The 19,740-nt window shown below is 42.0% G+C and overlaps 1 protein-coding gene across 1 annotated transcript in view; it reads left to right on the top strand.

Annotated features, from left to right (window-relative positions):
* CAMKK2 (calcium/calmodulin dependent protein kinase kinase 2) overlaps positions 1-18,484 on the top strand; it is a 490,619-nt gene extending 472,135 nt beyond the window's left edge. Inside the window, exon 17 of the mRNA XM_053701737.1 lies at positions 16,078-18,484. Within this exon, the coding sequence (XP_053557712.1) occupies positions 16,078-16,150 (73 nt within the window). The 3' untranslated portion in view covers positions 16,151-18,484. The remainder of the gene's footprint in view (positions 1-16,077) is intronic.
* The last annotated feature ends 1,256 nt before the right edge of the window (positions 18,485-19,740 follow it).

Genomic DNA, 19,740 nt, shown 5'->3' with positions numbered 1-19,740 from the left:
GTATCGTATTCCCCTTTGGGCTTGGTTGGGTCTCAGCAAAGCAGATACCAGGGACTGTAAAGGGGTTAAATAGAAAAACGGCTCCGGTTCCGTTATTTTAAGGGTTAAAGCTTCCAAATTTGGTGTGCAATACTTTTAAGGCTTTAAGACACTGTGGTGAAATTTTGGTGAATTTTGAACAATTCCTTCATACTTTTTCACATATTCAGTAATAAAGTGTGTTCAGTTTAAAATTTAAAGTGACAGTAACGGTTTTATTTTAAAACGTTTTTTGTACTTTGTTATCAAGTTTATGCCTGTTTAACATGTCTGAACTGCCAGATAGACTGTGTTCTGACTGTGGGGAAGCCAAGGTTCCTTCTCATTTAAATAGATGTGATTTATGTGACACAAAATTTAGAGAAAATGATGCCCAAGATGATTCCTCAAGTGAGGGGAGTAAGCATGGTACTGCATCATCCCCTCCTTCGTCTACACCAGTCTTGCCCACACAGGAGGCCCCTAGTACATCTAGCGCGCCAATACTCCTTACTATGCAACAATTAACGGCTGTAATGGATAATTCTATCAAAAACATTTTAGCCAAAATGCCCACTTATCAGCGAAAGCGCGACTGCTCTGTTTTAGAAAATACTGAAGAGCATGAGGACGCTGAGGATATTGTTTCTGAAGGGCCCCTACACCAGTCTGAGGGGGCCAGGGAGGTTTTGTCTGAGGGAGAAAATTTCTCAACAAGCTGAACCTGATGTGATTACATTTAAATTTAAGTTGGAACATCTCCGCGCTCTGCTTAAGGAGGTGTTATCCACTCTGGATGATTGTGAGAATTTGGTCATCCCAGAGAAACTATGTAAAATGGACAAGTTCCTTGAGGTCCCGGGGCCCCCCGAAGCTTTTCCTATACCCAAGCGGGTGGCGGACATTGTAAATAAAGAATGGGAAAGGCCCGGTATACCTTTCGTCCCTCCCCCCATATTTAAAAAATTGTTTCCTATGGTCGACCCCAGAAAGGACTTATGGCAGACAGTCCCCAAGGTCGAGGGGGCGGTTTCTACTCTAAACAAACGCACCACTATACCCATAGAAGATAGTTGTGCTTTCAAAGATCCTATGGATAAAAAATTAGAAGGTTTGCTTAAAAAGATGTTTGTTCAGCAAGGTTACCTTCTACAACCAATTTCATGCATTGTCCCTGTCACTACAGCCGCGTGTTTCTGGTTCGATGAGCTAGAAAAGGCGATCACTAGTAATTCTCCTTCTTATGAGGAGATTATGGACAGAATCCGTGCTCTCAAATTGGCTAATTCTTTCACCCTAGACGCCACTTTGCAATTGGCTAGGTTAGCGGCGAAAAATTCTGGGTTTGCTATTGTGGCGCGCAGAGCGCTTTGGTTAAAATCTTGGTCAGCGGATGCGTCTTCCAAGAACAAATTGCTTAACATTCCTTTCAAGGGGAAAACGCTGTTTGGACCTGACTTGAAAGAGATTATCTCTGATATCACTGGGGGCAAGGGCCACGCCCTTCCTCAGGATAGGTCTTTCAAGGCCAAAAATAAACCTAATTTTCGTCCCTTTCGTAGAAACGGACCAGCCCCAAGTGCTACGTCCTCTAAGCAAGAGGGTAATACTTCTCAAGCCAAGCCAGCCTGGAGACCAATGCAAGGCTGGAACAAGGGAAAGCAGGCCAAGAAACCTGCCACTGCTACCAAGACAGCATGAGATGTTGGCCCCCGATCCGGGACCGGATCTGGTGGGGGGCAGACTCTCTCTCTTCGCTCAGGCTTGGGCAAGAGATGTTCTGGATCCTTGGGCGCTAGAAATAGTCTCCCAAGGTTATCTTCTGGAATTCAAGGGGCTTCCCCCAAGGGGGAGGTTCCACAGGTCTTAATTGTCTTCAGACCACATAAAAAAACAGGCATTCTTACATTGTGTAGAAGACCTGTTAAAAATGGGAGTGATTCATCCTGTTCCATTAGAAGAACAAGGGATGGGGTTCTACTCCAATCTGTTCGTAGTTCCCAAAAAAGAGGGAACGTTCAGACCAATCTTAGATCTCAAGATCCTAAACAAGTTTCTCAAGGTTCCATCGTTCAAAATGGAAACCATTCGAACAATTCTTCCTTCCATCCAGGAAGGTCAATTCATGACCACGGTGGATTTAAAGGATGCGTATCTACATATTCCTATCCACAAGGAACATCATCGGTTCCTAAGGTTCGCATTCCTGGACAAGCATTACCAGTTCGTGGCACTTCCGTTCGGATTAGCCACTGCTCCAAGGATTTTCACAAAGGTACTAGGGTCCCTTCTAGCGGTGCTAAGACCAAGGGGCATTGCAGTAGTACCTTACTTGGACGACATTCTGATTCAAGCGTCGTCCCTTCCTCAAGCAAAGGCTCACACGGACATTGTCCTGGCCTTCCTCAGATCTCACGGATGGAAAGTGAACGTAGAAAAGAGTTCTCTATCTCCGTCAACGAGGGTTCCCTTCTTGGGAACAATAATAGACTCCTTAGAAATGAGGATTTTTCTGACAGCGGATTTTCTGAGTCGTCAGACATTTCATCCGGGGGAGTGGGAACTCCATCCGGAAATCTTTGCCCAAATTACTCAACTGTGGGGCATTCCAGACATGGATCTGATGGCCTCTCGTCAGAACTTCAAGGTTCCTTGCTACGGGTCCAGATCCAGGGATCCCAAGGCGACTCTAGTAGATGCACTAGTAGCGCCTTGGACCTTCAAACTAGCTTATGTATTCCCGCCGTTTCCTCTCATCCCCAGGCTGGTAGCCAGGATCAATCAGGAGAGGGCATCGGTGATCTTGATAGCTCCTGCGTGGCCACGCAGGACTTGGTATGCAGACCTGGTGAATATGTCATCGGCTCCACCATGGAAGCTACCTTTGAGACGAGACCTTCTTGTTCAAGGTCCGTTCGAACATCCGAATCTGGTCTCACTCCAACTGACTGCTTGGAGATTGAACGCTTGATCTTATCAAAGCGAGGGTTCTCAGATTCTGTTATTGATACTCTTGTTCAGGCCAGAAAGCCTGTAACTAGAAAAATTTACCACAAAATATGGAAAAAATATATCTGTTGGTGTGAATCTAAAGGATTCCCTTGGGAAAAGGTAAAAATTCCTAAGATTCTATCCTTTCTTCAAGAAGGATTGGAGAAAGGATTATCTGCAAGTTCCTTGAAGGGGCAGATTTCTGCCTTGTCTGTGTTACTTCACAAAAAGCTGGCAGCTGTGCCAGATGTTCAAGCCTTTGTTCAGGCTCTGGTTAGAATCAAGCCTGTTTACAAACCTTTGACTCCTCCTTGGAGTCTCAATTTAGTTCTTTCAGTTCTTCAGGGGGTTCCGTTTGAACCCTTACATTCCGTTGATATTAAGTTATTATCTTGGAAAGTTTTGTTTTTGGTTGCAATTTCTTCTGCTAGAAGAGTTTCAGAATTATCTGCTCTGCAGTGTTCTCCTCCTTATCTGGTGTTCCATGCAGATAAGGTGGTTTTACGTACTAAACCTGGTTTTCTTCCGAAAGTTGTTTCTAACAAAAACATTAACCAGGAGATAGTCGTGCCTTCTTTGTGTCCGAATCCAGTTTCAAAGAAGGAACGTTTGTTGCACAATTTGGATGTTGTTCGCGCTCTAAAATTCTATTTAGATGCTACAAAGGATTTTAGACAAACATCTTCCTTGTTTGTTGTTTATTCTGGTAAAAGGAGAGGTCAAAAAGCAACTTCTACCTCTCTCTCTTTTTGGATTAAAAGCATCATCAGATTGGCTTATGAGACTGCCGGACGGCAGCCTCCTGAAAGAATCACAGCTCATTCCACTAGGGCTGTGGCTTCCACATGGGCCTTCAAGAACGAGGCTTCTGTTGATCAGATATGTAAGGCAGCGACTTGGTCTTCACTGCACACTTTTACCAAATTTTACAAGTTTGATACTTTTGCTTCTTCTGAGGCTATTTTTGGGAGAAAGGTTTTGCAAGCCGTGGTGCCTTCCATTTAGGTGACCTGATTTGCTCCCTCCCTTCATCCGTGTCCTAAAGCTTTGGTATTGGTTCCCACAAGTAAGGATGACGCCGTGGACCGGACACACCTATGTTGGAGAAAACAGAATTTATGTTTACCTGATAAATTACTTTCTCCAACGGTGTGTCCGGTCCACGGCCCGCCCTGGTTTTTTAATCAGGTCTGATAATTTATTTTCTTTAACTACAGTCACCACGGTATCATATGGTTTCTCCTATGCAAATATTCCTCCTTTACGTCGGTCGAATGACTGGGGAAGGCGGAGCCTAGGAGGGATCATGTGACCAGCTTTGCTGGGCTCTTTGCCATTTCCTGTTGGGGAAGAGAATATCCCACAAGTAAGGATGACGCCGTGGACCGGACACACCGTTGGAGAAAGTAATTTATCAGGTAAACATAAATTCTGTTTTGATGACTCCGAAACCCCTGTCGTTGTCACTCCTAAGAAATCTAGTAAACCTAATAGTTTCTTTGATGAACCTTCCACTTCGGAGGTTTTTCCTGTGCCGGACCATGCTAGGGAGATTATCTTACAGGAATGGTAGAAACCAGGAGTGTCTTTTTCCCCGTCTCCCATTTTTAAGAAAATGTTTCCTGGCGAGGACTCCATTAAAAACCATCTTTTCAACAAGCAAAATCTCACACAGAGATATTGTTGTCTTTTCTTCGTTCACACGGATGGAATGTGAATCTGGAAAAAAGCTCCCTTTCCCCTGCTACAAGAGTAGTGTTCTTAGGGACCATAATAAATTCTCTATTGATGAAGATTTTTTCTGACAGAGGTCAGGACAAACAAAATCATTTCCTCTTGCCTCTCTCTTCAGACTACTGCTTATCCTTCAGTGGCTAAATGTATGGAGGTAATCGGTCTGATGGTGGCTTCCATGGACATCATTCCTTTTGCTCGATTCCATTTGAGAGCTCTCCAGTTGTGCATGCTCAGACAATAGAATGGCGACCATGCGGATCTATCTCAGAGAATAGAGTTATATCAGTCGTCAATGGACTCTCTCCCATGGTGGGCACATGCTTTCTGAGACCTTCCTGGATGATTGTGACCACAGACGCCAGCCTTCTGGGCTGGGGAGCAGTCTGGAACTCGTTAAACGCTCAGGGCCTTTGGACTCAGGAGGAGTCTGCTCTTCCCATCAACATCTTGGAGTTGAGGGCGATTGGCTTGGCCTCAGTTGTCCTCAACCCAGTTTATCAGGTTCCAGTCAGACAACATAACCTCTATGGCTTACATCAATCACCAGGGAGGAACTCGGAGTTCCTTAGCCATGAAGGAGGTTACTCAGATTCTTCAGTGGGCAGAGACCCACAATTGCTCTTTATCTGCCATCCACATTCCAGGAAAAGTCAACTGGGAAGTGGATTTTCTGAGCAGACAGACTTTTCATCCCAGGGAGTGGGAACTCCATCTGGAGGTGTTTTCCAGCTTAGTCTTTAAATGGGGCGTGCTGGAGTTAGATCTGATGGCGTCCCCTCAGAAAGCCAAGCTTGGAAGGTTTTGTTTCTTGTTGCTATCTCTTCTGCTCGAAGAGTCTCGGAACTCTCAGCTCTGCAGTGTGATTCCCCTTATCTTATTTCTCTTGTTAAGTGTGTTCAGTCCACGGGTCATCCATTACTTATGGGATATATTCTCCTTCCCAACAGGAAGTTTCCAGAGGATCACCCAAGCAGAGCTGCTATATAGCTCCTCCCCTCACATGTCATATCCAGTCATTCTCTTGCAACCCTCAACAAAGAAGGAGGTCGCGAGAGGAGCTGGAGTTTTTACTTAACTATTCTTCAATCAAAAGTTTGTTATTTTAAATGGCACCGGAGTGTGCTGTTTTTCTATCTTAGGCAGTATTTGGAAGAAGAGACTGCCTGCGTTTTTTTCTATGATCTTAGCAGGCGTAACTAAGATCCACTGGCTGTTCTCGACATTCTGAGGAGTGGGGTAACTTCAGAAACTGGGAATAGCATGCGGGGTCCTCCGCAAATGAGGTATGTGCAGTACATTATTTTCTGGGAATGGAATTGACTAAGAAAATACTGCTGTTACCGTATGATGTAAGTACAGCCTTAAATGCAGTAGTGGCGACTGGTATCAGGCTGATAAATGTATGCGCAGTCGAGTAATTTTATAGGGACTAGAATTTGACTGAGAAAATACTGTTAAAACTGAAATAATACTTAAGCCTTATCTGCAGTGGTAGCGACTGGTAGCAGGCTTAGTGATAACTTTGCATGACATTGGAAAATGTTGTTTTTTAATAAAACATTTACTGGCATGTTATTCGTTTTTGTGAGGTACTTTGGTGATAAATCTCTTTGGGCATGATTTTTTCCACATGGCTAACATATATTTTCTGCATGGAAACCGTTACATCAGGGCTCCCACTGTTGTAATAGGAGTGGGAGGGACCTTGTTTTAGCGCCTTGTTGCGCAGTTAAAATTCTAGCACAGTCTTCCTGCTTCTTCCTCCTTGATCCAGGACGTCTCTAGAGAGCTCAGGGGTCTGCAAAATTCATTTTTGAGGGAGGTAATCAGTCACAGCAGATCTGTGACAGTGTGTTTGACTGTGATTAAAAGCGTTAAATCTTAATTGATATCCGTTTTATCCGTTTTGGGTATTGAGGGGTTAATCATCCTTTTGCTAATGGGTGCAATCCTCTGCTAATAATACACTTCTTGTTAAGAATTGTTTAATTATATCTGTATTTTTGAAGCGCTGCAGCGTTTTTATATTGCTTGTAAACTTATTGAAAGTGATTTCCAAGCTTGCTAGTTTCATTGCTAAATCTGTTTAAACATGTCTGATTCAGAGGAAACTGTTTGTTCATCATGTTCAAAAGCCAATGTGGAGCCCAATAGAACGATGTGTACCAATTGTATTGATATTGCTTTGAATAAAAGTCAATCTGTACCGATAGAGAAACTATCACAAGACAACGAGGGGGAAGTTATGCCGCCTAACTCTCCTCACGTGTCAGTACCTGCGTCTCCCGCTCGGGAGATGCGTAAGATTGAGGCGCCAAGTACATCAAGGCCCTTACAAATCACTTTACATGATATGGCTAATGTTATGAAAGAAGTATTATACAATATGCCCGAATTAAGAGGCAAGCGCGATAGCTCTGGGTTAAGGACAGAGCGCGCTGATGACACGAGAGCCATGTCTGATACTGCGTCACAATTTGCAGAACATGAGGACGATGAGCTTCATTCTGTCGGTGACGGTTCTGATCCGGGGAGACCGGATTCAGAAATTTCAAATTTTTAATTTAAGCTTGAGAACCTCCGCGTGTTACTAGGGGAGGTATTAGCGGCTCTGAATGATTGCGACACGGTGGCAATCCCAGAGAAATTATGTAGGTTGGATAGATACTATGCGGTACCGGTGTGTACTGGCGTTTTTCCTATACCAAAAAGGCTTACAGAAATTATTAGTAAGGAGTGGGATAGACCCGGTGTGCCTTTTTCCCCTCCTCCGATATTTAGAAAAATGTTCCCTATAGACGCCACCACACGAGACTTATGGCAGACGGTCCCTAAGGTGGAGGGAGCAGTTTCTACTTTAGCCAAGCGTACCACTATCCCGGTGGAGGATAGCTGTGCTTTCTCAGATCCAATGGATAAAAAATTAGAGGGTTACCTTAAGAAAATGTTTGTTCAACAAGGTTTTATATTGCAGCCTCTTGCATGCATTGCGCCTGTCATGGCTGCAGCGGCATTCTGGTTTGAGTCTCTGGAAGAGGCGGTTCGCACAGCGCCATTGGATGAGGCTTTGAGCAAAGTTAGAACCCTTAAGCAAGCTAATGCGTTTGTTTCAGATGCCGTAGTACATTTAACCAAACTTACGGCTAAAAATTCCGGATTCGCCATACAGGCGCGCAGAGCGCTCTGGCTTAAATCCTGGTCAGCGGATGTAACTTCCAAATCTAAGCTACTTAACATTCCTTTCAAAGGGCAGACCTTATTCGGGCCGGGCTTGAAGGAAATTATTGCTGACATTACGGGAGGTAAGGGCCACGCCCTTCCTCAGGACAGGGCCAAACCAAAGGCCAAACAGTCTAATTTTCGTGCCTTTCGTAACTTCAAGGCAGGAGCAGCATCAACTTCCTCCGCTCCAAAACAGGAAGGAACTACTGCTCGTTACAGACAGGGTTGGAAAAGCAACCAGTCATGGAACAAGGGCAAGCAGGCCAGAAAGCCTACTCCCGCCCCTAAGACAGCATGAAGACAGGGCCCCCTATCCGGAGACGGATTTAGTGGGGGGCAGACTTTCTCTCTTCGCCCAGGCTTGGGCAAGAGATGTGCAGGATCCCTGGACATTGAAGATTATATCTCAGGGATACCTTCTGGATTTCAAAACCTCTCCTCCACAAGGGAGGTTCCATCTGTCGAGGTTATCAACAAACCTAGTAAAGAGAGAGGCATTTCTACAATGTGTACAAGACCTCTTAATCATGGGAGTGATCCACTCAGTTCCGCGATCGGAACAGGGACAAGGATTTTACTCAAATCTATTTGTGGTTCCCAAAAAAGAGGGAACTTTCAGACCAATCTTGGACTTAAAGATCTTAAACAAATTCCTAAGGGTACCATCGTTCAAGATGGAAACCATTCGAACCATCCTACCCATGATCCAAGAGGGTCAATATATGACCACAGTGGACTTAAAGGATGCTTACCTTCACATACCGATTCACAAAGATCATTATCGGTACCTAAGGTTTGCCTTTCTAGACAGGCATTACCAGTTTGTAGCTCTTCCCTTTGGGTTAGCCACGGCCCCGAGAATTTTTAGGAAGGTTCTGGGCTCACTTCTGGCGGTACTAAGACCACGAGGCATAGCGGTGGCTCCGTACCTAGACGACATTCTGATACAAGCGTCAAGTTTTCAGAATGCAAAGTCTCATACAGAGATAGTTCTAGGATTTCTGAGGTCGCATGGGTGGAAAGTGAACGTGGAAAAGAGTTCTCTGTTACCACTCACAAGGGTTCCTTTTCTAGGGACTCTTATAGATTCTGTAGAGATGAAGATTTACCTGACGGAGTCCAGGTTATCAAAGATTCTCAATGCTTGCCGTGTCCTTCATTCCATTCCAAGCCCTTCAGTAGCTCAGTGCATGGAGGTAATCGGCTTAATGGTCGCGGCAATGGACATAGTGCCATTTGCGCGCCTGCATCTCAGACCGCTGCAACTATGCATTCTCAGTCAATGGAACGGGGATTACTCAGATCTGTCCCCTTTGCTAAATCTGGACCAGGAGACCAGAGATTCTCTTCTCTGGTGGTTGTCACCGGTTCATCTGTCCAAAGGAATGACCTTTCGCAGACCAGATTGGACGATTGTAACAACGGATGCCAGCCTTCTAGGCTGGGGAGCAGTCTGGAATTCCCTGAAGGCTCAGGGATCGTGGACTCAGGAGGAGAAACTCCTTCCAATAAACATTCTAGAATTAAGAGCAATATTCAATGCTCTTCTAGCTTGGCCTCAGTTAGCAAAACTGAGGTTCATCAGATTTCAGTCGGACAATATCACGACTGTGGCTTACATCAATCATCAAGGGGGAACCAGGAGTTCCCTAGCGATGTTGGAAGTCTCGAAGATAATTCGCTGGGCAGAGTCTCACTCTTGTCACCTGTCAGCGATTTACATCCCAGGCGTGGAGAACTGGGAGGCGGATTTCCTAAGTCGCCAGACTTTTCATCCGGGAGAGTGGGAACTTCACCCAGAGATATTTGCTCAACTGATTCGTCGTTGGGGCAAACCAGATCTGGATCTCATGGCATCTCGCCAGAACGCGAAGCTTCCTTGTTACGGATCCAGGTCCAGGAACCCGGGAGCGGTGCTGGTAGATGCATTTGCAGCCCCTTGGGTTTTCAACATAGCTTATGTGTTTCCACCATTTCCGTTGCTACCTCGACTGATTGCCAGGATCAAACAGGAGAGGGCATCGGTAATTCTGATAGCGCCTGCGTGGCCACGCAGGACCTGGTATGCAGACCTAGTGGACATGTCGTCCTGTCCACCATGGTCTCTACCTCTGAGACAGGACCTTCTAATTCAGGGTCCTTTCAACCATCCAAACCTAATTTCTCTGAGGCTGACTGCCTGGAAATTGAACGCTTGATTCTATCAAAGCGTGGGTTTTCGGATTCGGTTATTGATACATTAATACAGGCTAGGAAACCTGTGACCAGAAAAATTTACCATAAGATATGGCGTAAATATTTATATTGGTGCGAATCCAAGAGTTACTCATGGAGTAAGGTTAGGATTCCTAGGATATTGGCTTTTCTACAAGAGGGTTTAGAAAAGGGTTTATCCGCTAGTTCGCTAAAGGGACAGATTTCCGCTCTGTCTATTCTTTTACACAAACGTCTGGCAGAGAATCCAGACGTCCAGGCTTTTTGTCAGGCTTTGGCTAGAATTAAGCCTGTGTTTAAAGCTGTTGCTCCTCCGTGGAGCTTAAACTTGGTTCTTAAAGTTCTTCAGGGTGTTCCGTTTGAACCCCTTCATTCCATTGATATTAAGCTTTTATCTTGGAAAGTTTTGTTTTTGATGGCTATTTCCTCGACTCGAAGAGTCTCTGAGTTATCTGACTTACATTGTGATTCTCCTTATCTGATCTTTCATTCAGACAAGGTGGTACTGCGTACTAAACCTGGGTTTTTACCTAAGGTTGTTTCTAACAGGAATATCAATCAAGAGATTGTTGTTCCATCATTATGTCCTAATCCTTCTTCAAAGAAGGAACGTCTTTTGCATAATCTAGACGTGGTCCGTGCTCTGAAGTTCTACTTACAGGCAACTAAAGATTTTAGACAAACTTCTTCTCTGTTTGTCGTTTACTCTGGACAGAGGAGAGGTCAAAAGGCTTCGGCTACCTCTCTCTCTTTTTGGCTTCGTAGCATAATACGTTTAGCCTATGAGACTGCTGGACAGCAGCCTCCTGAAAGAATTACAGCTCATTCCACTAGAGCTGTGGCTTCCACCTGGGCCTTTAAGAATGAGGCCTCTGATGAACAGATTTGCAAGGCTGCAACTTGGTCTTCACTTCATACTTTTTCCAAATTTTACAAATTTGACACTTTCGCTTCTTTGGAGGCTGGTTTTGGGAGAAAGGTTCTACAGGCAGTGGTTCCTTCTGTTTAATGTTCCGGCCTTGTCCCTCCCATCATCCGTGTACTTAGCTTTGGTATTGGTATCCCATAAGTAATGGATGACCCGTGGACTGAACACACTTAACAAGAGAGAACATAATTTATGCTTACCTGATAAATTTATTTCTCTTGTAGTGTGTTCAGTCCACGGCCCGCCCTGTCTTTTTAAGGCAGGTTCTAAATTTTAAAATTATAACTCCAGTCACCACTGCACCTTATAGTTTCTCCTTTCTCGTCTTGTTTCAGTCGAATGACTGGATATGACATGTGAGGGGAGGAGCTATATAGCAGCTCTGCTTGGGTGATCCTCTTGCAACTTCCTGTTGGGAAGGAGAATATATCCCATAAGTAATGGATGACCCGTGGACTGAACACACTACAAGAGAAATAAATTTATCAGGTAAGCATAAATTATGTTTTTTCATGCCGATAAGGCGGTTCTTCGTACTGTTAGGTTTCCTTCCTAAGGTTGTTTCTAATAGAAATATCAATCAGGAAATTGTTGTTTCCTCTCTGTGTCCTAATTCATTCTTCTTCCAAAGAACGTTTGTTACACAATTTGGATGTTGTACGTGCTCTTAAATTCTATTCTATGAAATTTATAAACTACTAAGGATTTTCGCCAGTCCTCTTCCCTCTTTGTCTGTTTCTCTGGGAAACCTAAAGGTCAGAAAGCTACTGCTACTACTCTTTCTTTTTGGTTACGAAGTATAATTTGTTTGTCTTATGAGACTGCTGGACAGCAGCCTCCTGAGAGAATTACGGCTCATTCCACAAGAGCTGTTTCCTCTTCTTGGACTATCAAAAATGAAGCTTCTGTGGAACAAATTTGCAAGGCTGTAACTTGGGCCTCTATTTAACAAGCTCCGTAAGGAGCTTGACGGCCCCTGTTTCTGGCGAGTCTTTAGACTTGCCAGAAACAGCAGTTATGAAGCAGCGGTCACAAAGACCGCTGCTCCATAACCTGTCCGCCTGATCTGAGTCGCCACAATACAACCTGATCGAGTACAATCGGGTTAATTGACACCCCCCTGCTGGCGGCCCATTGGCCGCGAGTCTGCAGGGGGCGGCGTTGCACCAGCAGCTCTTGTGAGCTGCTGGTGCAATGCTGAATACGGCGAGCGTATTGCTCGCCATATTCAGCGAGGTCTTGCGGACCTGATCCGCAGTGTCGGATCAGGTTCGCCAGACCTTGATAAATATGCCCCTGTATCTTCTCTACATACTTTTTCCAAATTTTACAAATTTGATATTTTTGCCTTGGCTGAGGCTTCTTTTGGGAGAAAGGTTCTTCAAGCGGTGGTGCCTTCTGTTTAGTACTACCTGTCTTGTCCCTCCCTATTTATCCGTGTCCTCTAGCTTGGGTATTGGTTCCCAACAGTAATTACTCAAGCCGTGGACTCACCATATCTTAGGAAAGAAAAAAAACAAAATGTATGCTTACCTGATAAATGTATTTATTTCTGGATATGGTGAGTCCACGGCCTCACCCTTTATTTTAAGACAGTTATTCTTTTGACTATAACCTCAGGTACCTCTACACCTTGTGTTACTCCTTTTTCTCCATTTTCCTTCGGTCGAATGACTGGGATTTGTGGGTAAGGGAGTGATACTTAGCAGTTTAACTGTGGTGCTCTTTGCCTCCTCCTGCTGGCCAGGAGTGATATTCCCAACAGTAATTACTCAAGCCATGGACTCACCATATCTGGAAAGAATTAAATTTATCAGGTAAGCATACATTTAGTTTTTTTTGTGCTTGAGTGCAAACCACAATAGCGCTAAAATAATTAGCTCGACAAGTGTTACACACACACACACACACACATATATATATATATATATATATATATATATATACTACATATTAAACACAAAATATAAGTTTATTATTTAAAAATACATGTTTAAAAGGGATATGGTATATAACATGGTGTTTGAATGGGAAGGGGTCAAAAGTATATATATGTGTGTGTGTATATATATATATATATATATATATATATATATATTTTTATATTTTTTTTGCATACTTATGTATTTGATACACACACATATATATATACAGTTGGTCAGTGGCCCCTAAACGTTGTGGTTTTGTCTGCTCCTGTTATGAAACAATAAAATTGAAGATTATTCACAAGGAGGACTGTCTATTTGTTGTGCTTTATTGGAATTTACAAGCTTGGCAGTTGCTTGTGACTGTTCTCCTTTTGGGATACAAGTGCTGGACACATCTTTACATATTTTGCAAAAAAGTATTTAATCAGCCACCAATTGTGTAAGTTCTCCCACTCAAGAAGATGAGAGAGTCCTGTAATTTTCATCATAGGTATACCTCAACTATGAGAGACAAAATGTGGAAACAAATCCAGACAATCACATTGTCTGATTTGGAAAGAATTTATTTGCATATTATGGTATAAGTATTTGGTCACCTACAAACAAGAAAGATTTCTGGCTCTCACAGACCTGTATCTTCTTCTTTAAGAGGCTCCTCTGTCCTCCACTCATTACCTGTATTAATGGCACCTGTTTGAACTTGTTATCAGTATAAAAGACACCTGTCCACAACCTCAAACAGTCACACTCCAAACTCCACTATGGTGAAGACCAAAGAGCTGTTGAAGGACACAGAAACAAAATTGTAGACCTGCACCATGCTGGGAAGACTGAATCTGCAATAGGCAAGCAGCTTGGTGTGAAGAAATCAAATGTGGGAGCAATAATTAGAAAATGGAAGACATACAAGACCACTGATAATCTCCCTCGATCTGGGGCTCCACGCAAGATCTCACCCCGTGGGGTCAAAATGATCACAAGAACGGTGAGCAAACATCCCAGAACCACACGGGGGGACCTAGTGAATGACCTGCAGAGAGCTGGGATTAACGTAACAAAGGCTGCCATCAGTAACACACTACGCCGCCAGGGACTCAGATTCTGCAGTGCCAGACGTGTCCCCCTGCTTAAGCCAGTACATGTCCGGGCCCATCTGAAGTATGCTAGAGAGCATTTGGATGATCCAGAAGCGGATTGGGAGAATGTCATATGGTCAGATGAAACCAAAGTAGAACTGTTTGGTAGAAACACAACTCGTTGTGTTTGGAGGAGAGAGAATGCTGAGTTGCAACCAAAGAACACCATATCTACTGTGAAGCATGGGGGTGGCAACATCATGCTTTGGGACTGTTTCTCTGCAAAGGGAACAGGACGACTGATCCGTGCACATGAAAGAATGAATGGGGCCATGTATCGTGAGATTTTGAGTGCAAACCTCCTTCCATCAGCAAGGGCATTGAAGATGAAACGTGGCTGGGTCTTTCAGCATGACAATGATCACAAACACACCGCCCGGGCAACGAAGGAGTGGCTTTGTAAGAAGCATTTCAAGGTCCTGGAGTGGCCTAGCCAGTCTCCAGATCTCAACCCCATAGAAAACCTTTGGAGGGAGTTGAAAGTCTGTGTTGCCCAGCGACAGCCCCAAAACATCACTGCCCTAGAAGAGATCTGCATGCAGGAATGGGCCAACATACCAGCAACAGTGTGTGACAACCTTGTGAAGACTTACAGAAAACGTTTGACCTCTGTCATTGCCAACAAAGGATATATAACAAAGTATTGAGATGAACTTTTGATATTGACCAAATACTTATTTTCCACCATAATATGCAAATAAATTCTTTCCAAATCAGACAATGTGATTGTCTGGATTTGTTTCCACATTTTGTCTCTCATAGTTGAGGTATACCTATGATGAAAATTACAGGCCTCTCTCATCTCAAGTGGGAGGACTTGCACAATTGGTGGCTGACTAAATACTTTTTTGCCCCATTGTATGTATATATATATATATATATATATATATATATATACACACTTTTGAGCCCTTCCCAGTCAAACACCTTGAAATATCCAATATCTTTTTTTAATAAATACTTCAAATACCTAAAAAAAATTCTTTTTTATTTACACACATATATATATATATATATATATATTCATATACTAAAATATATTTGAAGCACTAGCAGCAAAACCAATGCATTATCCGACTGGTTGTGCATCCGGTGATTTCACGGAGACATGAGCCAATCAGATGGGCACTGTAATTCACCCATCTTCACTATTTGTTTTTGCCTCTGTTAGGGGGGCGACCCGCCGATTATCTGGCATCCATCCCAAGTAAACCTTCAGAAATGAGGTTTAAAAGGTGGGCTTAACCTCCGTTGAACCCCCCAGACGGAGGCAAAAATAGATAGTAAAGATGGGGGAATTACAGTACCCATCGTATATATGGTGTAAAATGTTTGTGTGGTGTATAATGCCTCACATACATGTTACATGTATGTGTACTGGTGTAAGGGGCTCCTACAAGGCGAATGGACCAATCAGATCATACATAGGAGATAGGCGTTAATTTATGATCTGATTGACAAGTAACAACCAATCGGAAAATGCATTGGGTTTGCCGCTAGTGCCTAGTAAATATATACATATATATTTAAAAATTAAAAAAAATCTTCTAAGTGAAGAACATAGGTAACTAAAAAGTATTCTTAACACACCGTCGGCTTTAGCACAGTTGTCCTAGCGCATCTTCAGGTTACCGCTTGAGTGAAAGACAGAAAAGGGAATGCCTTAGAAGTCTATGGGAAAAGGCAGTTAGTGCGATCGCGTTATCCAACCTCTAGATGCTAGCACGTCTGAGTGCCAACTTTTTACTTTCAACTTGTAATACCAGCACAAACGTAGGAGCCCTATTGATATACCTACTCAATAGTGCTAATATTTGTGTGCTCCACTTGTAATCTAGCCCTATATCTGTTGTCTGTAATATCATGCAGCTCCATCTGAACTCATGTTTTTGTTTTCAAATAGAATAAAAGGCAGTGAGGAGAGTTTACGAGAGAACGACCTGGCTGAGGTGGGAGAGGATGAAGTTCTCTCCTGAGACTTCTATATCTCAGGTGGCTTTTTAACAGGTTCCTCTACAGAAGATCATAAAGAGACCTCCGTCTGTGTGTGAGCACGTTATGATGCAGCTGTGCATGCTACTACTGATCAGTACAGTGCTGAATGAAGATCGTATGTTGCTGCATGCGCTAAAGACCTAACTGTCCTGCCTTGGGATGTATAATCTGTTGTTAAACGTATCAGTTACCTTGACGTGGGCTTGCTCTTCCATAAGACAGCTGGATGTTGATCCAGAGAAGGTGATTGTACTGTATGTTGCAAAAAAATGAGAAACTATTTAAGTGGCTTGTCTTAATGCCAAATATTATACACACAGCTGCACTGATTTTAGATTCAGGACACTAATAGTGTGTAACCCTTTTATTGCTGGAGTTACTTGCAGCAATTAAATCTGTTGTGGCAGAATAGAGTTTAATGGATCAGAATGTATTAAAGGCTGTTTGCAAGCAGAATAATCTCCAGGTAAGTCATTTTTCATAGAAATGATTTTGGAAAATTTCAGATTATGTCTGCTTTATCGTTCTTCCTGTGTGTTCATGTGACTTTCAGTTTACTTTACTTAAAGTTAAGAGGTAAAAAGTCATTACATTACATTTTGATAGAGCTCTTACATAAATAAATATGTCAGATTCAGGTGACAGCCTAATTCAGTTAGTTAAGCCAATGGCCTAGATTCATAAATGCTTGTGAGGTTGCCAAGGAGCCTCGTTGTGAAGTGAGGTCATGTTTGAATTTAATTGAGCATCGCTTCACCTATGTTTTCTACAGATACATTAGTGGGCATTGCTGCCATTACATATATAGTGGCATTAAGTGCCCAGTACATGATATATTGCACAATGGAACCTATTGCTAAGGGGTTACATCAGTTACAACCACAACAACTACAGCCAAATGCTTGAAACATGGTAATATGAAATGTTTGTGTAAATATTTGCATGTGTGTTTTGTTAAAGTCCCACTGGGTAGACTAAGAGGTGTCTCAAGACCTCATAGATACTAATAAACACCTGACTATGGCTGTTTTGGGGGCGTAGTCAGGATTTTTTACCTACATGAACACCAAGCAGGTGGAATTCATGCACACTCACCCCCTGTAAAGTATCATGTCTGTTTCAAAGTTAAACATTTTTTTGTTATTGTTTTACTTTTTCTCCAGTTGTTTTTTGCACATGTGTTAGAGTGGACATTTTTTTAGGGTGATTTGAAGGTATTTTAGAGATGCCGGTATCCTTTACCATGGAGCTAATTCTATGCTCCTAGAGAAACAGTAGATATGGCTCCATTTATTATAATAAGGGGAGTTGCTCATGAATCCAGGGTTTTATGAGGGGGCTACAAATCACTTTGAATTGTACAATTTTGTGATGTTGCAACAAAGTGTTTTCCCATGAGATATTAGTTTAACAACGATTATTACTGAATTCGGCCAACGGGTTTAACTAATGTCTCCCATATGAGCTGATCCTTCATATGCTTAAAGACCAGTCCTGTTTGCAAAAGCTGGTTAAAACTGTCCTAAGACAACACGGGAGGCTGAGGAATTTTGCTATCAGTTAATAGTTACACAAGTTTGCAAGTAACAGGTTATGAGAATTATCATTTCCACTATAAGGGATACATACTATTGTTTTCTAAAAGAATTTCAGCCTCACATAAAACAGCACAGGGAGTTCCTTAATATGTGCACATTTCTAGCTGTAAATAATAACCTCTCATGCATCTGTAAATGTCACTTCCAGTTGTATTTAGTGCAATGTATGGTATCAAACACACTTTTTATTTATATATATTTATGTTTTACATTTTAAAAAAAAACGTTCTATAGCCTGTAGCCAGCTCTCATTTCCAGTATACTTTTTTTTCTCTGTATGCTCATTAACACGATGAGAAGTGAGACTGTAGTGGTACTGAGCATGTGCACAGTGCTTTAGTCTCCCTAAAAAAAAGATTCATAGAGGCTTCAGAATAATTATGGTTTTAAAACATCTTTATTTTGTAACAAACCATTAAAATTAAACATAGATTAAAGATAGAATGTCTCTATAGAATTGGCCGCTAGCAGGGGGTGTCAATCAACACGATTGTATTCGATCAGCTTGATTTCTGTCCGCTGCCTCAGAGCAGGCGGACAAGTTATGGAGCAGCGGTCTTTAGACCGCTGCTTCATCGCCGGAAAAACGGGGCATCAAGCTCCATACGGAGCTTGATAAATCGACCCCAGAGCATGCAATTTTAATCAACTTTCTAATTTACTCCGATTAGTTTTTCTTCGTTCTGTTGCTATCTTTATTCAAAAAGCAGGAATGTAAAGCTTAGGAGCAGGCTCATTTTAGGTTCAGCATACTCAGTAGCGCTTTCTTACTGGTGGCTACATTTAGCCACCAATAAGTAAGGTTAACCCAGGTTCTGAACCAAAAATGGGCTGGCTCCTAAGCTTTACATTCCTGCTTTTTAAATAAAGATAGCAAGAGAAAGAAGAACAATTGATAATAGGCGTAAATTAGAAAGTTGCTTAAAATTGCATGCTCTATTTGAATCATTAAATAAATCATTTGGGTTTAGTGTCCCTTTAAACATTTATGTAGTCATATATACAAACTAATTTATGCTGACATGTGCTTTGTGATAATTTATTCAGACAAAACACATGAAGAGGAGATCTGAATTGGACTGCATGTACTTAATACTTTCTATGTAACTCATGGAACATAACCATGTAATATCACTGCCGATCCCCATAACTTATTTTATGGAGGATGAACATGGGTTTATCAAGTGTTATATATGATTTGTGCCAATTTGTAAATATCATATTGATGCTTATTCATACGACTTTTATACTTCATTATGGTTTTAGGACAGTTTGGAAACTGTTGCATTAGAAAAAAAATGTAGTTCCTAAATTGTGAAAGTATATATAGAAAATGTTTTACATATCTAATGGAATATACAATTAAAAAATACAGTGACTATTGATAGAGGAAGTTATTCACATCTAATAAAATAGGCATAAGTATACTTCATGTAACTCAATAACCTTGGCACTAGACTAGATTTTGTTAGACTGAATTTTTAGAATATCCCATCTTCTATATATTGCTATGCAAACACTAAATTTCAATAGATTTTGGACCACTTTACTCTCTTTTGTAGCAAATTGTATTAATCTACTGTTATATAGCCTAAAATATACACGTTTGCCAATTGCCAAAAGTATTAAATTGTCTGACTTCATGCCTATGCAGGTAAAAGAAACTACATAATACCTTGTTAGGATGTTTTAAGGGTTTAAACAACATTTTCAAGATTTTTATTCAGTATTTCTTTAAATATTGCAAGCACTCAATGCAAAAATAAATTAATTTCCTTATATTGTACCAAGCTGTGTCACCACCTTGCAGTCATCCAACGTTACCAATTTTATCTAGAACAGAAAAACACAGTTTAAGTTCTATAACAGATCTACATATAAAGTGCAGTTGCAACTGGTTGTGAGATGTGAGATGACTTGTTTTGTATAGAATGTTAAGCAGTTTTGGTGCTAGAATAATCAGTAGAATGCCA

Source organism: Bombina bombina, chromosome 2 (genome assembly GCF_027579735.1).
Source record: "Bombina bombina isolate aBomBom1 chromosome 2, aBomBom1.pri, whole genome shotgun sequence".
In the NCBI taxonomy this organism is placed as follows: domain Eukaryota; kingdom Metazoa; phylum Chordata; class Amphibia; order Anura; family Bombinatoridae; genus Bombina; species Bombina bombina.
This window is presented reverse-complemented; position numbering and strand designations above follow the sequence as displayed.